This window comes from Balaenoptera ricei, chromosome 19, assembly GCF_028023285.1.
Source record: "Balaenoptera ricei isolate mBalRic1 chromosome 19, mBalRic1.hap2, whole genome shotgun sequence".
NCBI lineage: Eukaryota > Metazoa > Chordata > Mammalia > Artiodactyla > Balaenopteridae > Balaenoptera > Balaenoptera ricei.
In genome coordinates, this window is record NC_082657.1 from 20180159 (window position 1) to 20207944 (window position 27786).

The 27786-nt window shown below is 50.4% G+C and overlaps 1 protein-coding gene across 1 annotated transcript in view; it reads left to right on the plus strand.

The window, feature by feature from the left end:
- Window positions 1-19905, plus strand: part of TSHZ3 (teashirt zinc finger homeobox 3) — a 70725-nt gene extending 50820 nt beyond the window's left edge. Inside the window, exon 3 of the mRNA XM_059903879.1 lies at window positions 15126-19905. Coding sequence (XP_059759862.1) covers window positions 15126-18331 — 3206 coding nt within the window. The 3' untranslated portion in view covers window positions 18332-19905. The remainder of the gene's footprint in view (window positions 1-15125) is intronic.
- Window positions 19906-27786: the final 7881 nt, after the last annotated feature.

Below are 27786 nucleotides of genomic sequence, written 5' to 3' on the forward strand. Positions count from 1 at the left end.
CTCAGGAAATGCCTGCTGGTCCCTTCGCAGAGGGATGGGTGTTTGGAGGCTGTTTTAGGAGCATTGTTTCTGGGGCTGTCATTAGGGAATGGCAGGGGACAGCCAGGGACACATCTTCCGGTGTATTGTGAGGAGTCTCCCTCATCCCCTCAAAGCCTGGGTGTTTCTTGAGCACCTGTGCTAGACTCATAAATCCAGGCTGTAGAGCTTTCCGTTGGCCCTAGGAAGGGGCAGGGCAGAGGAAGGGGGAGTGGAATAAACCACACAGCGTGCCTCTGTGCACCACGTGGTAGACTCATTCAGACTTGATAGGTTACACTGCAGACCTCTCACTGAGCCCTTCCCTGCCCCCTGCCTGTCACACAGACACCTGTCCCTGCCATGTTCATCTCAGGGCCTCGGGAGAGTCGGTGGGGTGATCGCAGAGCCGCACTGAGGAGAATTGAGGACTCTGCCCTGTGAGGGGATGGGGTTCACCTGGGTGTCAGCCCTGACTCTGAAGGAAGACCCACTGGTTCCCACCTGTGCTTGGGGGCGCCGTGCCCCATGGGTGCTTTGGGTGTCGCTGCAGCCAGATGCCCGGGTAGCCCAGTAGCCCTTGAGGCCGGTGGAAAAGTGGCTGTCACCTCCTCCTTCCACTAAGGTCAGTGGTTTTACCACAAAGTTCCCCCCTGTCTGTCTTTTCCCACAGTCCATCATGACTCTCCTTACCTCACCGAGAGTACTGATGGGCAGAAGGAAGCAGAGGCCGGAGCTGCTGACGGGCTTGTGGAAATCCCACCAGGCTGGTCCCTGAGGTCTTGTGCCTTTGCATCCAGCCCCCAGCGCAGGAGCCCACTCTCACCCATACACCTGCCGTCCCCGAGTAAGTGTCCCAGGAGAAAGGGGCTCTGCCTGCCTGATTCTTTGCAGACGGTGCCCAGTACAGAGCTTGACACACAGCAAGTGCTTACTAAAAATACATTTCCTTTCATACTTCTCAACATTTCACAATACATTTATGAATGTGTGCTTGTGAAAATTTCAGACCATGTAGAAGAGAGGCCCTTTTCTCCCCCTTCTCCTGCCATCTTCCTCCGCAGCAATGGTGTCCCCTCTGGCACCCAGGGAACGCCCCTCACATCTCTGCTAGGATTCTTTTTCTGGGTGCCCGTCACACAAGCTCACACGCCAGCTCACACAGAAAACAGGGATCAGTGTTTGTGTTTCTGAGACTTCTCTCCGCCAACACTTGACAGTATGTCTTAGAGACCATTCCACATTAGAATTTAGAGAATTGTCTCATTCTTTTAAAGTCAACTTTTCATTCAGTATAATATACAAAAAGACAGCAAACAAATATGGGTGTAGAGGGCGATGAATTTTCCCCAAATGAACATATTCATGTAACCATGGCCCAGATCCAGAAGTAGAACAGTTCCCGCACCCTGGGAGTCCTTGGTGCCCCCTCCCAGTCACCCCCTCCCAATGGAACATCACAGATTAGTTTTGCCTGATTTTGAAATTTATGTAAATGAATTCAAACAGTATATTCATATTATCTTTCTTGTATTGTGTCTTTCCCTTAATATTATTTGTAAGATTCTTCCAGTTGTTTTGGATAACAATTTGTTCATTTTCACTGCTGTGTACCATTCTATTGTGTGGGTAGGCCACAATACCTTTATCCTTGCACATTTGGGTTATTTCCAGTCTCTGTTATTATGAAGGCTGTGCCAAAGGATATTATGGTCCCAGTCTTTTGGTGAGATATGTATGCATGTCTGCTGGGTAGAAATCCAGGAGGAGAATTGCTGTGTCACAGAGTGTATGTATATGTAGCTTTAGTAGATACTGCTAAATAGTTTTCAAAGTGGTTGTACCCATTTATACAGCAGCAGCCTCTGGGAATGAGAGTTCCAGTTGCTCCACATCTTTGCTAACACTGTTATGTGTCTCTTATCATTCTTGTGAACTGCTGAATATTATTTCATGGTACGGATGTTCCTTAGTTTGTTTATCCACTTTTATGGTATTAGAAGAAATGTTCCTGAGAATCCCCTTAAACACAGAGGGGTTTTTTTGCACATGTGTATTTCTGTAGTATAGATTCCTAGCTGGATCAAGAAGTATAACAGATTTTCAATATTGATACATGCTGCTAAATTACCCTTCATAAAATGGCCATGACACGTAATACACAAGCCACTAGTGAGAGTGCCACTCTCATTACGTGTTGCTGTTTTAAGTTTCTTTTTTCTCCACAACCCCCTTTTGAAGGATGGTGAGGTGTTGAGGGTTCTTGAATCTAGCACAAGAAACACCTAAGTCAGACTATATAAAAATGAGTGAGACAGGGTATTTAAAGGAAACATGCAATGTGACACCGACCAGCCAACAGGTATTATTTATATATTGGTTGGCGGCAACCTATTTTAATAAATAGAAATGAAGTTGAAATCTATGGGCATTTCGGTCAAAATTATAAAACATTTGAAACTTTATTTTTTTCACGCTGACGGGGAAGATTAACATCCCTATCCTGGATGTGACCTGTCCATTCGAATGGTAGTTACATGTGTATTAGCAGACCTGGGTGTGTGCTGGGTGTGTGCTCAGTCAGTGCCGTCTGGATGCTGGTTGAGTGCTCCGTGTATACTCAGTCAGTGCTGGCTGAGTGCTGGTTGTGTGCTGGACAAATGACGCCTGAGTGCCAGTTGAGTGCCGGGTTGTAGCTGGCCAAGTGCTGGCAGGGCTACCAGCTTCAGGAAGGTCTCTCTAGCCAGGTGGCTACCGTGCCTGTTGCCCAGTGCGGTGAGGGAAGGGCTGGGCTTCTCTGGAGTCGTTGAGAGCATCCCCTTTCCCGGTTTTCCCTGTGAGCATAAAATGAGGAACCTTGTTAGGAAACAGTGTTTTGTGCAGTGGTAGTGAGGGGATGTGAAGAGATGCCTGTGAAACAGGAGGGCACTTGGGGCTGCTCTGCCTACATCTGAGAGCGTGGGGGAAGCTGGTGGGAACTTCTGCCTGAGGTTACACTTGGTCTGCGTGGTTCTTAGACTAAGCAGCGCCTACCAAACTCTGTGAATTCGACCAGGAGTTACTCAGAGAGCTGACCTGCCAGACTGTGTGAAAGGTGCAGAGGTAAGGAATGCCGGGTCCCTGACCCCGTAATGTATATGGAGAGACCATTTGTGCATGTACTTAGCCATTGTAAAAACTATGAGAGATGAATGCCAGTAGGGATGTTCAAATAATAATGCCGATAATCGTTCCTGATATTTCTCTAGAACTTAGAGTTTAGAGGACTTTTCCATCCATTGTCTCATCTCTGAGATAAAGAGGTCAGTTTCAGAGAGACAGGTGAGAAAGGATTTCCTGGGGGGAGGTGGAATGAGCAGGGTCTTGGAGGGCAGGGCTGAGGATGTGAAAAGATGAAGCATCATATACAAAGTGGAAGAAACGGCGTCAGCCAAGGCAAGGCCAAAGCAGCATTATTAGGGAGGGTTAGTGTGTATGTCTGAGGGAGGTGGGCAGTGGAAGGTAAACTTGGAAGGTAAAATGGAGCTTGGTTATGCCGGGCTTTGAATATCAAGCTAAGAAGTTTGTGTGGGTGTGATCACAAGGGCATTCCCTTGTGATCTATGTAACCAGGGCCGTCTTGGCCACATAAAAGTAGAGCCCATGACTCTGAGCTGTTTATTTTGGTAACTTCTTATCCCTAACCCTAAAGCGTCTAGAGTATGTATTTAGTATTGTATACATGTTGGATGAAGGGATGGGTTTTTGGGTGGATGGATGGATGGTAGATGGGTAAATGGGTAAATGGATAGATGGGTAGATGATTAGTAGATCAATTGCCTCCTCTTCCAAGTAAATCTTGATTACTCTTTCAAAAAAATCATCCACTGACCTTCTCCCTACTACAACTCTTTAGATGCTACGGAGAACAGCCAGTAAAGCTCAGGGGAATTTTGAGTTGTATATCTACAGCCCATTTTGAAGAGGACCATTGTAAGAACTGTCCCAAATTTTCCCCAACCCATTGCCCTATTTTCAACTGTAGTTTCCCTGGGTCTTGAGATCACTGAGTGTGCAGACAGGTAAGAGTTCCACTTTGTTCCACAGCTGCCTCATAGGGGACCACAAGCTACCCCGTGAGGTCACTCTGTCCTCCTCCAGGAGATCCTGTGCTCCAGAGCTGAAGGTGTGTAAGGCATAACTCTTCTTAGCCATTATCGAGATTGACCACTGTTTATGGTGTCCCAGCACATCCCCTGCCCCTAATAATTCACCCGAGCCCTATTTGCTGCTGTCTGAAATCCCACCAAGGTGAGAGAATGTGTTCTTTGGATGAAGTTACTCTTATAATTTACTAGATCCATTACAGATTAGGATTTACCTTATAGGTTTTGTGGAATAACAGAGAAAAAGGCTATAGGGAAGAGGTTCAGACCCTAGAGTTTTTTTTTTTTTTTTTACTCCAGGTAAGCAGGAAACTAGGAAATATATGGAGCTCAGAAACAGAAAAGGGAATATGGCGCCCACAGCAAGCTTTACTTCCTTCGCCACTCTTGCAAGGACTTACCTTCAGAAGCCGTGCTTTGCCTGATAAACCATCACTGCTTCCTAAGCCAAACTGACTGGAGTGTCAACCTAGCCATCCCCATCAACACAGGGATTAAGGTTCTGCCTTGTCAGCTCCAGGGTGGGTTAAGCACTCCTGTGGGGCACAGGGAGTGAGAGTTTAGGTCCTCTGTGAGAGCTGGGTGTAGGGACCACTGTTGATTCACCCAGTGGTTCATATGTGCTTGAAGCCAAGGACAGAGGTGACTCAGTTGGTCCCCGAACTAATATTTATTTACTCTCTATTATCTGAAGGTTTGTTTGAGGCAATTGCTTTGAATGTGAGTGTGTCCTTGATACGTTTATTTTTCTTTGCGGTGAGGTTGCAGTAGGATGAGTGTGGTTTCAGAACTGAGGGAGCTGGCTTCCCTCTCTGATCTCAGGAGCTTCCCAGCTTCCTGGCTTCCTCTTTGTCTGATCCATCTCTCCCGTGGGGAGGGTCCTGAGAAGGGGAGGGAGGTTGTTCAGAGGGGCTGCTCAGATGGCTGAATGAGGCCTTTTCACGGCAACAAGAATCCAGGGAGACAAGCCCCGGAAGTGTCTTTCTTGACCCGGTGGGCAGTGGCGGCTCCAGGTTTGGCTTCTGGAGGCTCCTGGCCTCGTGTTCACCACCACATCTAGAGGAACAGGACTTGGCCTGGATACCGAGTCTTCAGGACGGGCTGGGGTTTCCAGCAGCGGGGAGGTGTCCCCTGGGCCTCGCTGTCATTGGCCTCCTAGAGAATCAGCAGCAGCCCATTACGGCCTGAACAACCACTGGCCACTCTGGCTCTGCTGAAGGGCAACGTTGCCTTATTCACGCTGGCTTGATTCACCAATCAGCTAATGCCATGCCTTTCTTGGCATGAAAGCATCGCAGCTTTATTAACACAGTGATACCCAACTGAACAAGCATTCGTGTCGCACATTACATCAAATTAACATGTACAAAATTAATATTCCTGACCTTGCTAGTGGGAAGAACAATCAATCTAGGGGAGGTTGTCATCCCGCCGCGGCCAGCCTTCCAGAGAAGTCCTGACCATTATAGCTTCAGCCACCATTTCCTTCCCCCACAGCCAAGGCTTGCACCTAGCCTTCCTGCCCAGCTTTGGCCCTTTGGGATTCTCCTGGTTCCTGGGAGGCCCCTGGTCTCCCTGGTACCATCCAAGAATGCCATTCTCTCTTTGTCCCCAGAGACTGCGACCTCTGTCACCCCAGATGGTTTGGGTGACATCTCTTGTGACTCCAGGTGGCCAGGTGGATGGAGAAGACTTGTGTTCTCTGCCGGGTTGTGGCCTCCTGGGTACCAGCCATTAGCAATCCTCTAGAATCAGTTTTCTTTCTCTGCTGCCTATTTAATATCCTAACGGAGGCCCAACAACTCAATCTAATCGCCTTGATATTACCCAGCGCGTTTAGCTAAGCGCCCCTCCTCTCCATCACTCACTTCCTTCTGCCATCGCCTGGCTCTCTTGGCACCAAAGGGAAGTCTCCCATCAGAGTGCTGCCCCTTGGAACCCCCTCCCAGTCAGCAGCCAGCAGGACGTACCCCATCTGGATTTCCACCTTCTGCAGGACCCCTAAGCATCAGGGAGCTGGGAGCTGCCCGGAGGGTGAATGTGTTGGTCATCGCTGGCCCAGGTCTGAGCTCCCTGCCTGTCTCATTGCTTCTCACACCTTCCAGAGATCCTGGCACCTCATTTTAGGGGCTCTCGGAACACCGGGGGATAACTCTGGGCCGCAAATCAGGCTGCACCAGACAGGGAAGATGCTGCCACATGGCTACACTCACAAAGGAGCCCTCCCGTCCCTGTCACAATTAGGTGTGCAACACAGGCGCACAGAAGAGAGACCTGTGTAAAGAAAACCCAGAGGGGCACAGTGCACTTTGCGTGAGCCCTTCGTAAAGCAGAAATTCTTGTGTAGAATGGATCAATCTGTCTAGAGTTTCCAGGTGTCTTTAGAACAAGGTGTAATTTAGGTGACCTTTTTTTGGGAACTTTGAGCTCTTTCTCCCGTGAAGAGATGACTCAACGCAGAAGCTGACCTGAAGTGGGGCTGCACTCAGACCGGAGGAGGTGGCCAGGCTGGGGGCCGGAGGCTGCAGGGACACTGGCATCTGCTCCCGCGGAAGGTCACCTGACTCTAACCACGCCCCTTGGGTGGGCGGAGACTGGGAATCAAGACAGCGGGGTGGGGGGCGGGGGGCAGTGGCGGGTGTGGCTGTGGGTAGAGCCGGGCTTGAGGATGGCCCAGGCCTGGGGGGAGGCACATGCTGGGTCAGGGATGTTAACTTCGTACCCGTGAATCCGATGGATGTCTCCTCCTTCCTCTCCCGCCTTTCCTTGCTCTTCATTTCCCTCCTTCCTCCTTCCCCTTCCTCTCTGGCTTGCTTCCTTTCCCCCAGCCCACACCTTCAGGCCGCCAGAGGGATGGGGAGCAGAACCCGTGCCCCGTGGGCACCTCTCACCTCAGCAGGGCTCTCTGCTGGTCCCCGCTGCCCCTCTTCCTGAAAGGCAGCTGGAGAATCTGGCGGTCTGGGGTCCATCACCTCAGAGGCCTGTCTTGGCAAGCGTAGGACTCAGCCCAGAGGCCGTCCCAGGACCCGCCTCCTGGGTGTGGGGACTGCAGGATGGGCCCGTGTACTTCCGTGGAGTCTGTGCGCCTGTGCTCGTAGAGCCCTTTTCACTTGGGAAAGCCCTTTCTGCTCACTGCTTGTGACTTCCTTGTTGTTTTGCAAACACCTGGGAGGTGGGTGTGGCATCAATTGTGCCCCGCCCCCCACCGCCCCCATTCGTGGGGGAAAAAACCTGGAGCCCAGAGACTTGAAGTCAGTCTCATGGTCACATGGACACCATAGGGCAGAGCAGGAGCCGAGACCCGGGTTCATTGTCTGTGACATCACTCAGTTGAACAGAAAAACGCACAACAGAGGAACACCAACAAAAACGGCAGGTCCTCTCGGAGTCCAGGGTGGCACCTTCATGGCCACCTCTCCAGGTGGGGCTACTGGGGCTTCCCACCTGCCCACCCCTGCTGTTACCGGGACTCTGTTATGGGCCCAGGTGTGGGGTGGAGGAGAGGGGTTCAGAGGTGACCAAGACACCTGTGATGATCTTGGTGTATTTCTGTGTCCAAGCACATCTAGAACGGTTGAGAGGACTCGGGCCTCCCTAGGCCTTAAGGCAGGGTGTTTATTAAAACTCGACTTGAATTTGATTCATGAACCAGGCAGAGTGGCCTTGACTGTGAAGGGAGGTCAGGAATAGGGTCTACAGAGACTGGCGTGCATGAGCCCTGAGCTGGTGTCCAGAGCCAACAGCCGTCTTCACGAGCTGTCCAGTTTCAGGCATGTCGCCCACGCCTGTCTTCTGGGCAGTTCCAAGTCAAGTCTCAAATGTGATCATTTGTGTGAGGGTCTGAGAGGGCCTCCTGGGGTTTGCTGAGGCCCTGGGCTCTGGGTCCTGCTCCTCCTGGGCTCCCCTGGCCAGGTGTCCTCCGCCCAGGATGGCCCAGATCATCTCTGGGGCAGAAGCAACCTCTGTCCCCAAGCTGCATCCCCTTGCTCTGCCCACCAGGGTTGGCTGAACATTTAACTGCCTTCTTGGTCATGCTCTCAGATGGTTAAATTACTCTTAAAATAAAAAATCACCTTATGTCTTGAAAATCTGAGTGGTCAGGAGAAGCTGAGATAAGACCTGGGTCTCCAGCCATGGAGCTGACCCCCAGCAGCACCCCAGGGCACCTCTCCCCCCACCAGCCCTGCACCAAGACCCCCAGCTCAGGCCCTCCCCTTACCGTCCTCACCGCTAGAATAATCTCTTCTTTCTACCTCTTCTCAAATCTCCATCACTGGTTTTCTTTCTCTCCTTCTCTCACTGCCCTTGGGGGTCTCTCTCTGTCTCTATCTCTCTCCATCTCTGTCTCTGTCTTTCTGCCTCTTTCTGTATCTCTGTCTCTCTCCACCTCTTTGTCTCTGTCTCTGTCTTTGTTTCTCTCTCTGTCCCTTCCCAACACCACCCTAGTCCTGGTGGATTCTTCCCTCTTTCCCGCATCTTTCTCCCGTTGTTCTCGCTCTGATCCCTGCCCCCCACTCTCTCCTCACCCTTCTCCAGCCCTGTCCTTCTTCAGCCCCACCCCCTCCTCTCCCTGCCTCCTCTTCCCCCTCCATCGCAGTCATTGAGGATGGAGGGTGCCCACTCAGGGTACAAGAGGAGGTGCTCTTGTACCTTGAATGGACCACCTGTTCGGAAGAGAGGGGAGCGGGGGTCCCAGGACGCATTAGCCAGTAATCCACCTTCCCAGGCAGTCTTGGGAATTTGAAAACAGGGTAATAACTTCAGAACCCTCATTTCAGCCCAGAAAATGCAAAAATCCTCAGGACAGTTTACTTTGAAATTGCTTCTGGGAGCAGGGCGCAGCCACGCCCTCTTTCCTTTCTCTCCAGCTCTCTCCAGTGCTGCCCTACCCCCAGCCCAGCCCCCGCCCTGCAGCTGGAGACCCACCCCCACAGGGACACCCCTCAGTTCCTTCATCTCCTCGTTTGGGGGGAGATGCACAACAGTGTGATGAAGGTAGTTCCCACTTGCCCAGAAATGAATTCCATTATGCCCCGGTTTACTGTTTTATATTTATATCAAAAGTATTAATTCCTTTTTACCTAGTGGTTGGGTTTTATTAATGATGATAATAAATATTAATGAGGTTGCTGCTGCCTCCAGACCTTCTGATTGCGGCACTGGCTGACTCCTCACTCCTGGGACAGCCCACTGTCCCTGTGGCCACGTCTTGGAAGGCACAAGCCCCAGGGAGCTGTGGGAGGGGACTCAGGACCCTCCTGGAGGGGCAGGCATGGGATCCAATGGGGATGGGGCATCAGGGAAGGCTCTGATGCGGCAGAAGCTCACTCCATGCTCCTTCTGTGTGATTCCCTCAGGAGTTTCGTCAAATCCCCTTTATACTGACTCCTGAGGGGTCCCCACAGAGGGCTTGGGAGTGTCCCATTTAACTTGTTGGAACTGAAGTTTCCTAGGCTGCAAAAGGGAAATCATTTTATCCACCTGCCAGGACCATTGAAAGAATCAAATGCAGTGAATGTGAAAATGGTTCATAAACATGCACATATTAGGTAGGAGTGTGATTTTTTTCATCGCTTGACATTCCAGGGCACTGGGCTGTGGAACTTTGTAGAAAGCCTTTGTAAGTGTGAGAGCTTTTTGTTTCTCATGAACATGCGTCTCTGCCCAAGAGTCCCACTTGGTTCTGGGCATGCCAAGTTCTTGAGTTCATCCAGTTGTCCAAAAATGTGTCCTTGGCCCTCAGCTTTGGGGTGTTGGATTGACGTCTTGCTGCCTGAAGAGCTTACATTTCACTGAAGGGGAGAGCAGGTGGGGATGTAATAGGGAAGCAGTCACAGCAATTGGTAAGGGTTCACCTCTTGGAGAGGAACTTTTTCCACTGAGCGACTTGGGGAAAAATGAAACACAGGCTCCAGTGCATCCTCCCTTGAGTCTCCACTCTCGTGTGTTTCTTTGCATCTTTGCAGCTGATGATCTGGTTTGAATGCGGGTCCCTCCCCCTTGCAGTTCAGGGCCTCCTGTGCTGGAACCTGCAGCAGAGGTCTCTATTTTAATAGTATTTGTTCAAGAGAAAACAGTGACGCTGATGCATTCTTGGAGAGGTGTACTGGGATGTGGGCACAGCCAGGGGTGGCGCCAGTGCAAGGAGACCACCGTCTGGAGGACTTCCTCCCCTCTTCCTCAGTGGCGGGTTCTGTCATCCTGTCCCCCAGAGGCCGGTCCTCATGCCGCCCATGCTCAGAAAACGGATCCAGGAAGGACTTTGGATCAGACCCCAGCACATCTGCTTTCTCTGGGACCAGCTGGAGTCTGGATCTATCTAGATGTTTTGGTAACTATTTAGGAGGTTTGAAGAAGTCATCTATGGTGTTCATTCATTCATTCATTCACTCATTCATCCCGTGGATGTATGTTGAGTGGCTACTCCGGGCCAGACAGTAGGGTTGCAGCAGATTTTGGGGGTGGGGGGGTGGGAGGGCTGGTCCCGACCCTGTGCAGCTGACAGTCTGTTGGAACACCCTGGAACATCTGCTGTAAGCTGGAGATTTCAGTGGTGTGCCTTGTAAAAAGAAGGGAGCGGGTGGCATGCTAAGGGGACAGAGTTGGGGTCGAGAAGCCCCCTTCCCCAGATATTACATTCCACTGCAGCCCAGGGAGGGGTAGATAGCTCCCCCTCCTCTTCTTTGAATCTGCCCCAGGGTTTCCAGCGCAGGAGGCAGCAGTGCAGAGTTAGAGGCTCTGGCACGTTCTAGAAGCTGAGAGGCTGGAGAGGAAGTAGGGCCGAGATGGTGGAGGACTCTGGGGCAATGGGAGGTCACTGAGGGTGTTCCACGGGCGGGGGTGGGGCGTTACCCACCCGCTGAATGATAAGGCTCTGGTGGCTTCTGTCTGGAGAACAGAGGGAAGGGGCTGGGGCTGGAGTCAGGGGTTCCTTGAGGAGGGGTGAGAGATGCTGGGGTCGGAGGGGACAGAGGCTGGAAACAAGCATCTTGCTGCTGGACGTGACCTCCAATCAACCTCTTTCCAAAAAGCAGGATTGTAAGAGTACAGTGGGCCCTTGGCCTTGGAGAATCCAGACAGGAACAGAAAGAGAAAGTTAAGCAGAAAGTTAAATAGCAGCAGGGATCAAAATAACCGTCCACAGTAGCGAAGCCTCCCGAGGCCTGATTACCTGTGCGCGATTACCTGTCAGGTACGAGCCGGGCACAGGGCCTGCCATCGGCTCCCTGACAGGAGGGACCCCTGATGGCCACCTCGGTGGGGCCGGCTTCTCACCCAGTGCCCCACCCCGCCCCCTGTTGACCTCTCACTGTCCCACGCAGTCTGTGATGGAGACACCCAGCCCCCCTCCCCTCCTGGCCTGATCCGGGGCATCAGCTGTCCCAGTGAGGACATTCTTCCTCCTCTCCGGCTGGGGACTTTGCTGGTTAGTGCAGAGCAGAAGGGACAAAGGAGTGACTTAACCGCTGAGTACTTGTGAGGAGCCAGCACGTGGAGGGAATGAGCCAGAGCAGGTGGGCTTTGCCTCACTTCTTTACCCTGTGCTCAGAAAAGCCACGGAACAGAGAAGGAGAGGAGGAGGGCCTTACCAATCAGGCCGCAGTGCCCTGTCACTTATACATGGGGAAATGCAGGCCGAGGGAAAGAAAAGGATATCCTGGTGGGGGTGGGGCGCGATCAGAATTAGTGGAATGAATGAACCTTTCCATCCCTTCATCCCCTCTGCCATCTCTCTGGGCCCGTTTCAGCTTTCTCACCACTTTTTGAAGTTCAGTCATCAAGAGTGGATGTGATATTCTCGGAGGAGTGCAATTATTGCAAAACATAGCGGAAGGATTCGTGCTTTGCCCTCCAAGTACTTCTCACTGTTGGGTCTGAAAAGAAAATGGCTGTTTCAGTAGGTAGTGAGGTCCCTGTCAGGGCAGTGTGCAAGGGTGCTTGTAAGGAGCCTCAGAAACCATGACAAGGGTGGTGTGTGGGGTGATGCCACGTCTCCCAGGATCCAGGGCCTCTTGGCCCCGAAGCTTTTTAATTTTCCTCAGAGTAGGATTTGGTTCCCACCAGGGGGGTTGGCCTTACTTTTCTTTCAATATTAATTTCCTCCTCCGTCATCAGACTGATGGCATTCTGATACTGCTGTGCGATTTACAAGGCATACTGGAGTTCGCTGGGGACCAGCTCGGGGTGGGAGCCGGCCAGGCCGATGATGGTGCGTGTGTGTGCTCTGGGGGGCTCTCCAGACAGCCTGCTGTGCTCCCCACACCGTGCCGAGGCTTCCACGGGGGCCACGCCGCTCCTGGGTGGGAGGTGGACAGGCAGAGCCGCCCATGTTCCCTTAGCTGGTGGCCTTCGTGCCACATTGGGCTCTTTCATGTCCACCGTTGGCTCTGGCTTCTTTCGCCTGCCTGGTGTCTCTCTCCTGTAGTGGCCAGATGGGGCCATTTCTGGATTCCTGGCTCTCCTAGACTGAATTCCATGGGAGCCGTGATGGGTGTGGTTCACGCTGCAGACTGTGGCTCCCAGGGCCATCTCCGGGAGAGAAGGGGCTCTGGGATCTACCCTGTTCACACGGGGCCGGGCAGGGACACAGGCCATTGTGGTTTTCTCCCTCCTTCCAGACTCAGTGTTCCAAATGAGGCCCCTTGGATGCAAACGTTATACCTACTCGCACCCAGTGCATTTCTGCGGACAGTCAAACCCACATCGCCCTGCTCTAGCTCCTCTGCGAGAGTAATGCAGATCTGCCTGGGTGCCCTGACCTGGCCCTGCTGGGTGTCCCCTGGCCAGGGTGGTCGGCTGACCGGGTTTGCCCAGGACTGAGAGGATCCCCGGGACGTGGAACGTTCGGTGCTGAAACCAGGAGAGTTCCCGGCAAACTGCGACTCTTGGTCACTTTGCCCCCAGCTCCCCTCCCTGCAGACCTGCCAGCCCTGTTGGGGTTTGAGTGTGCTGAAGCCAAGGATGGTGTGCAAAGGGGGAGATACCTTCTTTCCTTTTTATTCTCCTCTTCCTTTCCCAACAAGAGCATTCATCTTCCCCCTTGTGACCAGCTCCATAGTCCGCTAACCACTGTGGCCCTGGCCCTAGGAAAAGAGCTTGTTTGCCATGTTAATTTGTCAGCTCCAAGTGCATGGCCTTAAACTGAAGGTTCACCACAGCTGACCAGAGCAGGGCACTTTCTTCTGGTCATTTGTGAAGGACCTTGCACAGCTCCAGCCCAAGACTCTTGCTTCACTGTTTGCATATAAGCAGAAGCATCCCTGCCTCTACAGCTGATCCGAATGTGTGTACCTGGGACACTCTTCCCATCCAAATTCCAATCACCTCGGTGTTGGGATGTCGGTAGTTTCTCAGCGTAGAAATCTTGGTGCTCAAAGGGGTCTTAGGAAAGAAGAAAATCACACATGACCTGGATGGAAGAGCCAGGGGAAATATCTGTGTGTCTTCCTGGGAATCTTCTTTGAGTCATTTCACTGTTTTTTTTGTTTTTTTTGGTTTTTTTTTTCTGGTGTGAAATTGATCTGGGGCCGGATCTTTAAAGTTATGGGAGTGAATTCCACAAACAAAGTTTCCTTTTCTTTCCGAGGAGCTTTTAATCAGCCACGCAGTTAACACTGTGCCATTCCAGCTGCCTCACACACACTCAGCCGCTGGCCTTTAGAAGCAAACAGGTATTGAGGGGCTGACAAGAAATTACTTTTCACCCCTTTTCTGGCTTAGCATTGTCACTCACCACAGGGCTGGCCACGCCTCATTGTTCACGAGATCAACCCAACTTGGTTTACAGTGTCAGGCAAGCTCCAGTAAGGAAAAAACAAAGTCACTGAATACAAAAGAATGAAAAAAAAAAATCACTCAGTTCCATGAATGCAAGTGTTCTCCTGGCTTTGCATCTCCGGAGTGCGTCTTCCAGAACCCACGGCTGCTCAGCCCTGCTCAGAGCACCTCCACCTGCTCGGAAGTACAGGCCGGATTTACATCCCCAGTTACATAGCTTCCAGAAAGACAGGATCCCTGTTGGATGCCCATGAAGCTTATGCTGAGTAAATATTGACAAAGTAGTCTAAAGAGCAAACGCTTTGACATTTGTAAGGTCCACTGGAAGGTCTTGTATATATTTATACAGCAGGAATGAGCACCGCATACCGATTTTCCTGAACTTGTTCTGACATAATTCTGCATGGATAGTGTGTGTCCCGGTAGCTGAGAACGGCTGAGTGTACACATGGGGGACACAGCCCGGGCTGGGTGGTGGCGGGTCAGAGTCTTCCCTCCCATCTAGAACAAACCAACACCTGTCCAAGCTTCTATAAGGAAACTTACTTTAAGCTTCTTATAAGACCTACTTTTTCAGAAGGAAAAAAGAAAAAAGAAAGCCACAAAACCTTGTTTTTAATTTATTGCAATTGATGCACTTTCTTTTTACTTCATAAAAATTGTATTGATGTTTTTGTGCTTTATATTTATTAAAGATTGAGCCTCAAAAATGTAATGAGTAAAAAATGCTTGCTTAATTTAAATTGTGAATCTGTCTGTTAAGAAATGCATTAGGGGTAGGAGAAGCATAAGACATATTAATTGACAGACAGGAACTGCTGTCTCTGAGGTTGATACAAGTAATTTATTACTTTAGAAATGAATGCCACCTCCAGAATGTGCTTCATTAATTTCAAATTTAGTTTTAATTTCAAGCTGTTGCCCCTTGAGAAGAATAAGGTGGCAAATTATGTTTGAAGAGCAGATTTTTTTTTTTTTTTTGCTCCAAAGAAACACCACATTTTAACTATTTAATTTTACAAATAAATGTGCCTGTCTGCTTTGCTGTGTTTTCCCAAGAGCCGAGAAAATGTTCTAGGTAAGATCAACAGTTACTAATGCTTTTTTTTCTTTCTTTCTTTCTTTCTCTCCTTCTCCCTGTGTCCCTTCTTTCTGCCCTACTTGTCCCACCTGTTATCACGGCAGCCTATGTTTCAGATGAGTTAAAGGCTGCCGCCCTGGTAGACGAAGACATAGACCCAGAAGAGAGCCTGGCAGATGGGGAGCCCTCGGCTAAGTACATGTGCCCAGAAAAGGAGCTCAGCAAGACCTGCCCCAGCTACCAGAACTCCCCAGCGGCTGAGTTTTCCAGCCACGAGATGGACAGCGAGTCCCACATCAGTGAGACTAGTGACCGGATGGCCGACTTTGAAAGCGGCTCCATCAAGAACGAAGAGGAGACCAAGGAGGTGGCGGTCCCACCCGAAGACACGACCGTGTCGGACAGCCTGGAGCAGATGAAGGCCGTGTACAACCACTTCCTCTCCAACTCCTACTGGTCCAACCTCACCCTCAACCTGCACCAGCCGTCCTCGGAGAAGAACAACGGAAGCAGCAGCAGCAGCAGCAGTAGCAGCAGCAGCTGCGGCAGCGGGAGCTTCGACTGGCACCAGAGCGCCATGGCCAAGACCCTGCAGCAGGTGTCACAGAGCCGCGTGCTGCCCGAGCCCAGCCTGTTCAGCACCGTGCAGCTGTACCGGCAGAGCAGCAAGCTCTACGGCTCCATCTTCACTGGGGCCAGCAAGTTCCGCTGCAAAGACTGCAGCGCCGCCTACGACACCCTGGTGGAGTTGACGGTGCACATGAACGAGACGGGGCACTACCGCGACGACAACCACGAGACGGACAACAACAACCCCAAGCGCTGGTCCAAGCCCCGCAAACGCTCGCTGCTGGAAATGGAAGGGAAGGAGGACGCCCAGAAGGTGTTGAAGTGCATGTACTGCGGCCACTCGTTCGAGTCCCTCCAGGACCTGAGTGTCCATATGATCAAAACGAAACACTACCAAAAAGTGCCTCTGAAGGAACCTGTCACTCCCGTCGCAGCCAAAATCATCCCTGCCGCTCGCAAGAAGGCCTCGCTGGAGCTGGAGCTCCCCAGCTCCCCGGACTCCACCGGCGGCACCCCCAAAGCTGCCATGGCGGACACGAACGACGTGCTTCAGAAGAACTCCAACCCGTACATCACGCCAAATAACCGCTACGGCCACCAGAACGGGGCCAGCTACGCCTGGCACTTCGAGGCCCGCAAGTCCCAGATCCTCAAGTGCATGGAGTGCGGCAGCTCGCACGACACGCTGCAGGAGCTCACGGCCCACATGATGGTGACTGGCCACTTCATCAAGGTCACCAACTCGGCCATGAAGAAGGGGAAGCCCATCATGGAGACGCCTGTCACGCCCAGCATCACCACCCTGCTGGATGAGAAGGTGCAATCCGTGCCCCTGGCCGCCACCACCTTCACGTCCCCCTCCAACACGCCCGCCAGCGTCTCCCCGAAACTGAACGTGGAGGTCAAGAAGGAGGCCGACAAGGAGAAAGCGGTCAGCGACGAGAAGCCTAAGGAAAAGGAGAAGGCCTGTGAGGAGGAGGAGAAGTACGACATCTCTTCCAAGTACCACTATTTGACTGAGAACGACTTAGAAGAGAGTCCCAAGGGGGGGCTCGATATCCTCAAGTCCCTAGAAAACACAGTGACGTCTGCCATCAATAAGGCCCAGAACGGCACCCCCAGCTGGGGGGGCTACCCCAGCATCCACGCCGCCTACCAGCTCCCCAACATGATGAAGCTGTCTCTGGGCTCCGCGGGGAAGAGCGCACCCCTGAAGCCCATGTTTGGCAACAGTGACGTCGTGTCCCCCACGAAGAACCAGACCCTGATCTCTCCGCCCAGCAGCCAGACCTCACCCATGCCCAAGACAAACTTTCACGCCATGGAGGAGCTGGTGAAAAAAGTCACCGAGAAAGTTGCCAAAGCGGAGGAGAAAATGAAGGAGCCCGAGGGCAAGCTTTCTCCGCCCAAGCGGGCCACCCCGTCCCCGTGCAGCAGCGAGGTCAGCGAGCCCATCAGGATGGAGGCGTCCAGCGATGCGGGCTTCAAGAGCCAGGAGGACAGCCCCAGCCCCCAGCGGGACGGCTGCAAGGAGGGGAGCCCCCCGGCAGAGCCGGTGGAGAACGGCAGGGACCTGGTGAAGCCCGTTAGCAGCGGCCTGAGCAGCAGCACGGCCATCATCACTGACCACCCGCCGGAGCAGCCCTTCGTTAACCCTCTGAGCGCCCTCCAGTCGGTCATGAACATCCACCTGGGCAAGGCTGCCAAGCCCTCCCTACCTGCCCTCGACCCCATGAGCATGCTTTTCAAGATGAGCAACAGCCTGGCCGAGAAGGCGGCGGTGGCCACCCCACCACCCCTGCAGTCCAAGAAGGTGGACCACCTCGACCGCTACTTCTACCACGTCAACAACGACCAACCCATAGACTTGACAAAAGGGAAGAGCGACAAAGGCTGCTCTTTGGGTTCAGTGCTTTTGTCACCCACGTCCACATCCCCAGCCACCTCCTCATCCACGGTGACAACGGCAAAGACGTCTGCCGTCGTATCATTCATGTCAAACTCGCCGCTCCGCGAGAACGCCTTGTCAGATATATCCGATATGCTGAAGAACTTGACAGAGAGCCACACGTCAAAGTCCTCCACCCCTTCCAGCATCTCCGAGAAGTCTGACATTGACGGGGCCACCCTGGAGGAGGCCGAGGAGGCGACGCCCGCACAGAAGAGGAAGGGCCGCCAATCAAACTGGAACCCCCAGCACCTGCTGATCCTCCAGGCCCAGTTTGCCGCCAGCCTCCGACAGACCTCAGAGGGCAAGTACATCATGTCGGACCTGAGCCCCCAGGAGCGCATGCACATCTCAAGGTTCACCGGGCTCTCCATGACCACCATCAGCCACTGGCTGGCCAACGTGAAGTACCAGCTGCGAAGGACAGGTGGAACAAAGTTCCTCAAAAACTTGGACACTGGTCACCCCGTGTTCTTTTGTAATGACTGCGCGTCACAAATCAGGACTCCCTCCACGTACATCAGCCATCTCGAGTCACACCTGGGCTTCCGGCTACGGGATTTGTCCAAACTGTCCACCGAACAGATTAACAATCAGATAGCACAAACCAAGTCACCGTCGGAAAAATTGGTGACGTCCTCCCCCGACGAGGACCTGGGGACCTCCTACCAGTGCAAACTTTGCAATCGGACCTTTGCGAGCAAGCATGCGGTTAAACTTCACCTCAGCAAAACACACGGGAAATCCCCAGAGGACCACCTTCTGTATGTTTCCGAGTTAGAGAAGCAGTAGCGTTTGCTTTTGATGAAAACGACTGTGATTTGCTTTGAGGGAAACTGTTGCAGGCACCTTAAGGCCCCTCTGTCTTGTTCTAGGCACATGTTCTTATTTTAACTGCAGAGAATCACTCTGGGCTGGACTGTTTTGTATAACTGTACAGTGTTTAATAGAGGTGCATACTCAGCTGTTGTCACTGGTAAAATATGAAGGTTAAAACGCAGTGGTAAGTGTTTGGAACTTTGTGTAAATGGGATTTAGTTGTGAGCACCCCCCGATGCTTCAAGCTGCATGCATTAACAGACAGTTTAATTAAGCATTTATGACGAAACCGGCCACATTTTTCCACGCGGCCGAGTGTGCTGGCATTTTTCACCCTTTCATCTTTAGCCCTCTGAGTACTTTGAAGCACTTTTGCATTAATTTGGTTAAAAAATAAAATAAAATAATAATAATGTATGAAGCTCTGTTTTTTAAATTCCTTACCAGCTTAGTTATAATTAATAATACGAACCTCCATTTATGCAGGTCTGCAGGGGTATAACACGCCTTGAAATTTAAAAGAATATTATTTTCACATTGAAACATAGATGTATATATTGTATAGATTTCAGACTCTCTTATGAAAAATGTGATTGTGGGTAAATGACCTTTTTTCCTGCATTTATAGCAACAGTGTTTTATGTACCTGCTATGCTCTGGGCATAAGCCATGCCTATGTATAGTGTATATTTCTTTTTCTTTTTTTTTTTTAAGGTCTATGGGTTTTGTTTTTTTACCTGCAAACATTGTAAATTATACAGAAGATACCACAGATAACATTTGTAAAGTATACAGAAACATTATCTGAAAGCAAAGTATGATTGTTTGTTTTGCTATACAGTACATCTATATTGATAGAAGTTCACCTTTAAATTATACATATTTATTAGCATCATATTATCATTTGTTTTGAGCAGTCTGAATAAACGAGGCCAGGAAATCCATCCATGGCAGGCATCATAACTATTTTGCACATGATTTTTAAAGGTATTTATTAGAAATCCAAAAAAAAAAAAAAAAAAAACGCTCAAAATAAACTCAGTGCTCAAAGGGTTAAGTCTATTTCAAAAGGAAAAAAAAAAGAACAAAAAAAGAGAGAGAGAGAACTTGTACTGTATTTCCTAAACATTGATAAAGCCTTTAAAATGTTTGTACTGTAATACTTTGCTTAAAAGTCACGAGGCATTCTGTGATACAACCTCTTTTACTTATTTATAAGCCCTCTTGGTTGCTATTCCATATTGTAGGATGCCTTTTTTATTTCAATTGGTAACTTTCTGTTTTGTTCTTCCTAATTATTCTCCCAAGATCCCACACTGCAGCTTTATCTTTAGGCTTATGAAAGGTAACCCGTGGTTACCGGCTCTCCAAGTGATTCTGTTCTTCTCCATTTTTGGCAGTTAATTTGCAGAAGTAACTGACAGCTGACACCATATGAGAACCTATGTATAAAATATTGGCATGTAAACAGCACAGACACTCTGTGCCCTGTTTTGTTGTTGACAATGAACCACCATTATGTGACTCTTCATATAACCCTCTTTTCTACGGCAGCATTAAAATTGTCTTTTTGCTATAATTTTGTGTTGCGTTCACAATTATGTCTGAAATGTGCTACGACTAACGAGCACATTAAAATTAAATTGTATGCGATCTGTTTATGACTGAGTTGGTTGCTGTGTCTGCCAGGTGCTGGCAGTCGGAAGCCGCCCGTAAATCAGGGGAGTTTTAGTGAACTTTGGGTTTGGAGAGCAGCAAACATTCACTTAGAGGCGGCGTGGACAGAATTTTCCCCAAGAATAAAAATGGAAAAGAAAGGAAGATGTTCCCGTGAGGTTAGATTCTCCCTTGGAAGGCGATGCTATCAAACACCGGTAGTGGAGCTTCAGTCACACCTGGTGACCCACGTGGGGGCCGGAGGTTCGTCTCCCATCTGCGTGAGAGAAGTCGAAGTCAGGGCCCAGAGCCCTGCTCGAGGGAGATGGGAAGAAAGGTTTTTGGAAGACTCAGTGCAGGGCGGCTCCTTCCTGTTGATTGGGGATTTTCAAGGAGCAGAAAACAGAGCCCAGCTGGGCAGGTGGACCCTGGGGTCCACACTGTCTCTCTTGTGCTAAAGCAAGCCCAGATAACGGGGTGTAGGGGGGCGGGGAGCTTGAACCCATCCACGAGAGGAGTGGGGAGAGCATTTATATGATAATCACAAGCTTTTATTAGCCCTGGCAAATTATGCCAACAAAACGCTGGGAACATATCATGTAAAATTGTAAAATACCTTTATTACTATATTCAGACTACTCTTGCAGTTATGTGGAATCGTAGCTCCTAACCTAGAATTATACAAATGAGAGATGTATTACAGCCATGTAATATATAAAACACCTCCACATTAAAAAAATATACGCTTTTATTAAAAATTTAAATTAAGCCCTTTCAGAGATGTTCGGCAACACGCCTACATTTTTTTCTGTTCATTCCCACCCCTTTGTGTCAAGATGAGGCCAAAATTTCTGTCTGCTCTACTTTCTCTCGGCAATCCATCTCTCTCCGGGTTTTTAGAGAGAACCTCACTAGAGTTTAAAACGGGTTTTTGGCAAGTAGGGAGGTGTGTGCTGGCTCTGCTCTCGCCTTGTAATGCAGGCGCACGGTTGGGCTATGCCCTCGGGCGGTGCAGGCGGGTCTTTCCCTTCTGGGTCACGGGCCTTGTCCCCTTCCCCATCTCTTCCAGGGTGGCCGCAGAAGACCCTCCGAGAGCGGTTCTTCTCCCTGTCTGCCCTTACCTGGAAGGAGGCCTGGGACACCATACGTTTCCCTGGGGGACCGGCTCCCCTTGGAACCGGCTCAGGGGACAGAGACACCCTCCCTCCCGTGCCTTCCGCATCTTCACATCCTGGAGCCCAGATTTCCACTCTTGAATTTTTCACAGGTTAAATATAGCATCGGTTTATTAGAATCCAAAGTCCTGCATCTAACAGATTAAACTGACAACACTTCCATCACCACCAGGGCCCATGTGGCTTGAAGGGAGATGGGATTTGTGCAAGTGATGCTGGAAACCCCGCCCCCCTTTACAGTTTGGGAGAAGAAACTGATGCCCTGCCCATCTCCTCCTCACCCCACCCCCAGGGTTAGCTTTAGGACTTCAGTTTGGGTATAGAAGTGAGGATTTATCGCCAAGGCAGGTAGCAGATTCTATGACTCATTTGGTCCCCAGGGGCTCATAGCCAAGAAAGGACTGCTCATATTAATGGGGCCCAGAAATTAATTTTACCTTTAGAGGAAACATAGTAACTGGGCAGTGGAGGACCTGAGTCATGACTGCAAACCTAACCTGGCATGATGGCAATCTCCCAACCATGCATCATGGCAGGAGGCGGGGCTGGCTAGGTCCTCACCCCACTTGGAAATGCAGGGCCATTTACTCTCAAGGTCATCAAACCCTCTCCTGGCTGGAGAGTGGGCCACTGTCCAAAAGAGCCTTCCATTCACAGCCCAGAATGTCCCTGATTTTCCTGAGATCAGTTGGGAAGATCTAAAGTTGTATTCCAAGGCCGATGCAGCTGTGCACTAGTTCGCCTATGGTTGATGTTTGTTAATAGAGAATGTGAGTGCAGGAGGGAATGGGTCATCCAAGTCAGGTCTTTAAACGAGTCCAGGGAGGAGGAGGGATGGTGCCAAGTGAGGGAGGTTTTAATCACAGGTGCGTAGGTGACCCCGACCTCACCCCACCCAAGCCCAGGCTTGTTGCAGTCCTACTGTATATCTTCCAGCCATCACATTTATGCAGTATCTTAAAATAACATTTGTGATAAATGTGCAATTTAACTAATTTATGGTGCTATGATGTGCTCAGGGCTACATGCAAGATGAAAATCTTAAATGGAGCTTGAACAGCTCACTTCACAACAAGAAATCAATATGCCACATCTTAGCTATTCGCTGCCGTCAACATTTAGCAAAAAATATCAGTGATGTATCTTTAAGTTTGAGGCAGCAAGAATTCTATAATTAACCAAAATCTTACATAGTTAAAGAGGGTGGGTTATGATGAAGACCCAGATCTCCCTGGCATCTTCGTTCTATTTTCATTCTGCAAAAAGGAAAAAAAATATTGATAACCACCAAAGAGCTGCTTCTCTGCCGGGTGCTAAGGAGAGCTTAGGTGGCAGTGGTTAGCCCAGGAAGGCCTCCCCAGCAGAGCTCAGGGCCGTGGTCTCTGCAGATCTGGAAGGATTCCTTCTCTTAAAATCAGACCACTCCAGCTCAGTGGACTTCACTGCCCCCAACCCCTGGCCCACCTATTGTTTCACAGACCTGGTGACGGACTACTAAAAGAGAAAAAAGGCCCTAGTACCTGCCAAGCTCTGGGAAGAGCTAAGCTCCATCTTGAGAGCAGAACCCTGAAGATAGAAGCCTGACGGTAGTTGAAGGACATGAGCTGATGGGAAACGAGGCTACAATGAACAAATCCTGCGTTGAAACTATTGTCTCCCGAGATTTCTAAGTCATCTAATAGAAAAAAAGAAAAAAAAAAAATCAAATGATTTTATTTTTTTTCAAATTCGTCTGTGCAGCTCTTTTGAAATTGGAAAATTGCAATCGCATTTTATTCTGTTGACTATTTAGCACAGAAATAATCCACTTGGTATTATAGGAAGCAATCATAAGAATGAAAACACACAAACCCCAACACCACTCTTTAACAATAAATACTTTAAAATAATAGCTATTATCCTTTTAGCTAATGGAGAAATTACCATTTTTGCTCTGCCAGATAAGTTATTCTTTTGGTAAGAGAAACGCTAACCTTTTTTCTCCCTAGGGATTTATTAGTAAGCACGTGTAATCTTTGGCAAAAGGAAACCTAAAAATGCATTTCCCCGGGGACCCGGTGCCAGTCGATGCCTTTCAGCCCGCGGCTGACCTCAGAGATGCAGACAAGGTACTCGTGCCTGTGTTCCCACACGATTCCAGGGTATGCTGGCCTTTGCAAAATATGCTATAGTTAGCTTCAGAACCCATCTCACTCCTTTGGGCGAAGCCTCGGTTCTGTCTCTTAGCATAAAGCTTCTGGGAGGAAAAGCTCGTCCTGACAAACCCCGCCTTCCCGTGTGTGCCACGTGGCAGCCTTAGTCACTGCCGAGGCCTGGACTCCTGGTGTCCGTGCAGAAAGCAGGGAGCAAGCAGGGTTTCGCTTCCAGGGAGGTGCTCACTCTCCACACAGCCATCGAGTTTCCCCAAGCCAGAGGGAGATGCTGTTGGACGCACAGGCACCGTGTTTTGATCTCCAAGGATTTGGCAGCAGGCTACCCCTAGGAAGATTGTAAAGGCAAGCAAACCCGGTAATGGGTGGGCTTTGATGGTTCCAAAGGCATCCCAAAGCACTGTCGATTTGGGACCGTGTTCCCTGCTCAGCCAGAACAATGGATTTGCCCAATTGTTGTTCAGTGGCCTGACAGCCCCGGACAGCCTGGTGGTGACTTCGGCCATGGCTTTGGACATCAGGAGTGACTTACTTAAAGTTAGTGGCTTCTTGAGGCTCAGCATTCAGGGGTCAGTGCGCTACCCCGGGTCCAAAGAGCCAGGTGTTTTCAAAATTAAATTCTAATGATAAAAGATCAGAGGAACAGCTTTTCTACCACCTTTGTATAATGTCATGTACTAATATATTCTTAATAAATCACTCCTGATGATAATGATGATCAGCAAGGTGACCTCTTTCCAGAGATTAACATCCACAATTAGCTACTCAGGAATTAGAATACACTGTTATTTACTGTCTAACCCGAGCGGTCAAATATAGTAGCCATCAGCCACATGTGATGATTCAAATTTAAATGAAATAGAATGAAAAGTTTCATTCCTCAGTCATACCAGCCATGCTTCAAATGCTCAGTAGCCACATGTGGCTAGTGGTTACTCTTTGGGCAGCACAGACATGGAGAATTCCCATCATCGCAGGACGTTCGGTTGGACGGTGCTGTCTATACCATTTTTTAAGAGCTTTTTCCTAATTAAGAGCTCATGCCTTAAGGATGAAAGTGTGTTTTCAGTCCATGGGTATTTCTTAGAATCCTTATTTTCCCAATATGGGCTCAGGCAACATTCTCACGTGCTAATATCTCTGATCAAAGGCAAGGACGCACATAATTAACCTTGAGCATAAAATTATAAACAGAAGTGCAGGCATCAGTGTATGAAGTTGCTGATCATTCCCCCTGCTGTGGATATTATCTGGGCTGCAAACTCCAAAGCCCAGAGTGCTGATGGATGTGGCCATGACCTTGCTTTGCCCTCAGCTGGCGGTGAATCAGGCAGTCCGTTGCTGCTCTCTTTGCCCAAGTGGACTTGAAACCTTCCCTGGGACTGGGAGATTCAGGTGTGGCCCTGAGGCTGGCATGGCTCTTAGCTCCCACACGTGAGGCCTGAGAGTGCCATGCCCACCCAGGCCTGCAGACCACACCAGGCCTCTATCTCCTCCACTGTAGCCCCAGGCAGCAGCAAGGGGTGGGGGTAGGGCCCCATCCTGTTCTCTCTTTAAAAATTACAATATATAAATAGGACTTGGGAAATGACTTTTTAAATTTGGAGGGTTAAGTTTGAAAAATTGTTGCATTTCAACATTTCACTTCCATTATTTTTTTTTCCCACAGCAGGATTCCAGGACACATTTACGACTGTCATAATTGTGAGTTAGAGATCTCCCAGGCCAAGTGAAATGAAATTACGAGAAACTGAAATCTGTTTTAATTGGAGCATTTATGGAAAAAAGGAGTCAGGGTGGCTGCTTTTTCCTTTACGTGACTCTCCGGTTCACGGCCATACCTGTGTCCGGAAACTAGGGCTGGGGAAACTTGGGCCAAGACAGAGCAAGAAGGGAAGGAGAGAGAATGAGGTAGGTGTGTCAGGAAGGAGTCATTTTCTTAGCTTAAAAAAAAAAAAAAAAAAAAAAAAAAAATGGAGGTATAGTCGCCGGAGTTCCGCCTCAGTGACCATGAAACCGAGTCGGCAAAAGCTGAAGGACTCGGCTCCTGAAAGCCTCATCAGGGCTTGTCATCGCTCTAATGAATATCATTTAAATTGCTTTGTATATTGGTGGAGTTTGGATGTCGATTTAATTTGTGCATGTGTTTGAGTTCTTCTGCTTGGCTAGGCTAACAGAGAAGCAGCCGCTTAATGAAAACTGAGTTGGTGACAGTGTGATGCGCTCCAACCCAGTCAAATGGGTTTGAAGGGCTGCAGTGACAGGCCTCAGAAAGAAGCAGCTCTGGCTGGGGGACCAGAAAGGTTCCTGCAGCGCGGGGACCTTCCAGGCGGCGTGGCCAGCTTGCGTGGTCGTGCTAAGTTCACGCACGCAGTCTCTTCGTGGCTCGACCCATCCTCAGCCCAGTGGATGCCAGCTCCAGGCACGAGGGACTGTGCCTGTTGAATTGGGGTCCTGGGGAGTCTCCCCCATCCCCCGTGGTTAAACAGAACGTTGATGGAATTACTGGGATGGGCAATGGTAAGGGGAGACGCGGAACCGACTTCTCAAGCAAGGGAAGTGGCCTGAGGCCCCCCAGCTGAGATGGTAAGAGGGCATCCTTGTGTTGGGACACCCACAAAAGCAAAGGCCTTCTCCCACCCCGAGGTGTCATCCCATCTGTGTGTGCAGAAGCTCAGCTCTCTCAGGACGGTCACGTGCCCATTTTCTTCTTGCCTCTCCCCAGCCAGGCTGGGATTCCTACAGGGCTCATCCGTAGATGAGACCCAGCGGGGCGCCGTGGCCCGCCCTGGCCCACAGTTGCTCTCAGGAAGGTCAGCCAGGCATCTGTTTGCAGAAGCATTAGAAGCACAGGCTGAGTGCAAACCCATTCATCTGCTGAGCCTACACTAAATCCCCTACCTCCAAAAGGGCCATGGTTCTGGAAGGAGTTTGACACTTGCTCATGGGCTCCCCGACACCGCAGATTTCACTGGGGGTAGTGAGCTGGGGGTGGGTCCGGGGCCTGAGGGGCAGGGCAGGGTGGGGGCAAGGGAGCATATAAAAGGAACCCCCTTTCCTGCCTTCTCCGTGGTCCTCAAGGTCTGACCACTGAACTTCACACTGTTTTCCCCAACTTCGCATTACAGCTTTCTCAAATATTGTCAATATTCACATTATCAACAAGGTAGCATAGACCCTGGAAAAATCACAAAGGAGAGTGTTTTCGGCATCCGGGCTACTTCCTCTGCTGGCTAGATCCCCTCCACCCGCACCCCTGCAACTCTGTTTCAGGGGTAGAGAGGTGGGGGAAGGGGGTGGTGAGAATCTCTCAAGGCTGGAAAAGAGATGGGCCCATTCTCCTAAATTGAACTGAAGGCCAGAGAGGTGAGGTGTCCACCTGGTGGAAAGTCAGCCCCTCTCTTTCTGCCATCAAGAGCCAAGGGGGCAGGATGGAATGGGGCAGGGGAAGGAAGTGCTGAGAAGAAGATGGCGCCTTGGGCATGGGCCCGGTGAAGGCTCCGGGAGCAGATGCAAGGTTGGGGCCAGACACCCAGAGAAGCATAACTGCAGGAAGGCTTTGACACTGTGGCCCATTTGGCAGTAGAGGTTGCCTTTCCTAAACATGGGGACCCATGGTTCATCTTGAGAGAAGTTCTGAGGAGCTTCTGTGTGGCCAAGACATGGGGCGGGGGCCCTGGTGAGGTCTCCTCGGACCCTGTACAAGTCCCATCTCAGGGGCCTGGACCATGAGACCAGGGCGCAGCCACGCCCACACTGCGCCTGCCCCCAGAAGGGAGAAATAACGCCTAAGAGCCGCCCTGAGCTGTCCTGGCCTTTAATGAGTTTGGAGTCAAGCTGGAGAAAGGAGACAAAACAATTGTGACAAATAAATGACAACGCCCAATTAAGAATGCAATTGGGCAGAAAACAAAGAGTGAGATTACAAGGCTCTGGTCCCGGAAACTCAAAGTGCACTGGCCGGGAGCCGATCTTTGAACTAGTTGGACCTGGCTGGACCTTGAGGGATGGATAAGATCTGATTTTTCAGGGAGGGGAGGGCCTCTCCTTGTAAGAAACCACAGGAAAGCTAGTTGCTCAGCTGCCTTCTGGCTGTGCCTTGAGATGGCGGGACCAATGGCAGAGCCTCTTGCATCCTGAGAAGCACCTCTGAATCCTCCAAAATGAAATACTGCTGCGACCATTGCAGTGATAGATGTTTTTTATTCTATTCCACCTGGAGGCCTTTCTAGGATTTTCTACTGTAGCTTCTTGACCATTTAGGGCTTCTGGCCCCTTTCTCAAAAGTCCGTACACTTCCTTAATCCCAGGGGCCGTGGACCCTCCAAGGTCCACCACTCACAGGCCTTGGAGGTGGGTCTCAGTTGGCACACACTACTTCCTGCTGCCTTCCAGAACTTGTACTTCATGGGGTGCAGATTCATTTCCAGGCTTGGGGGTTCAGGGA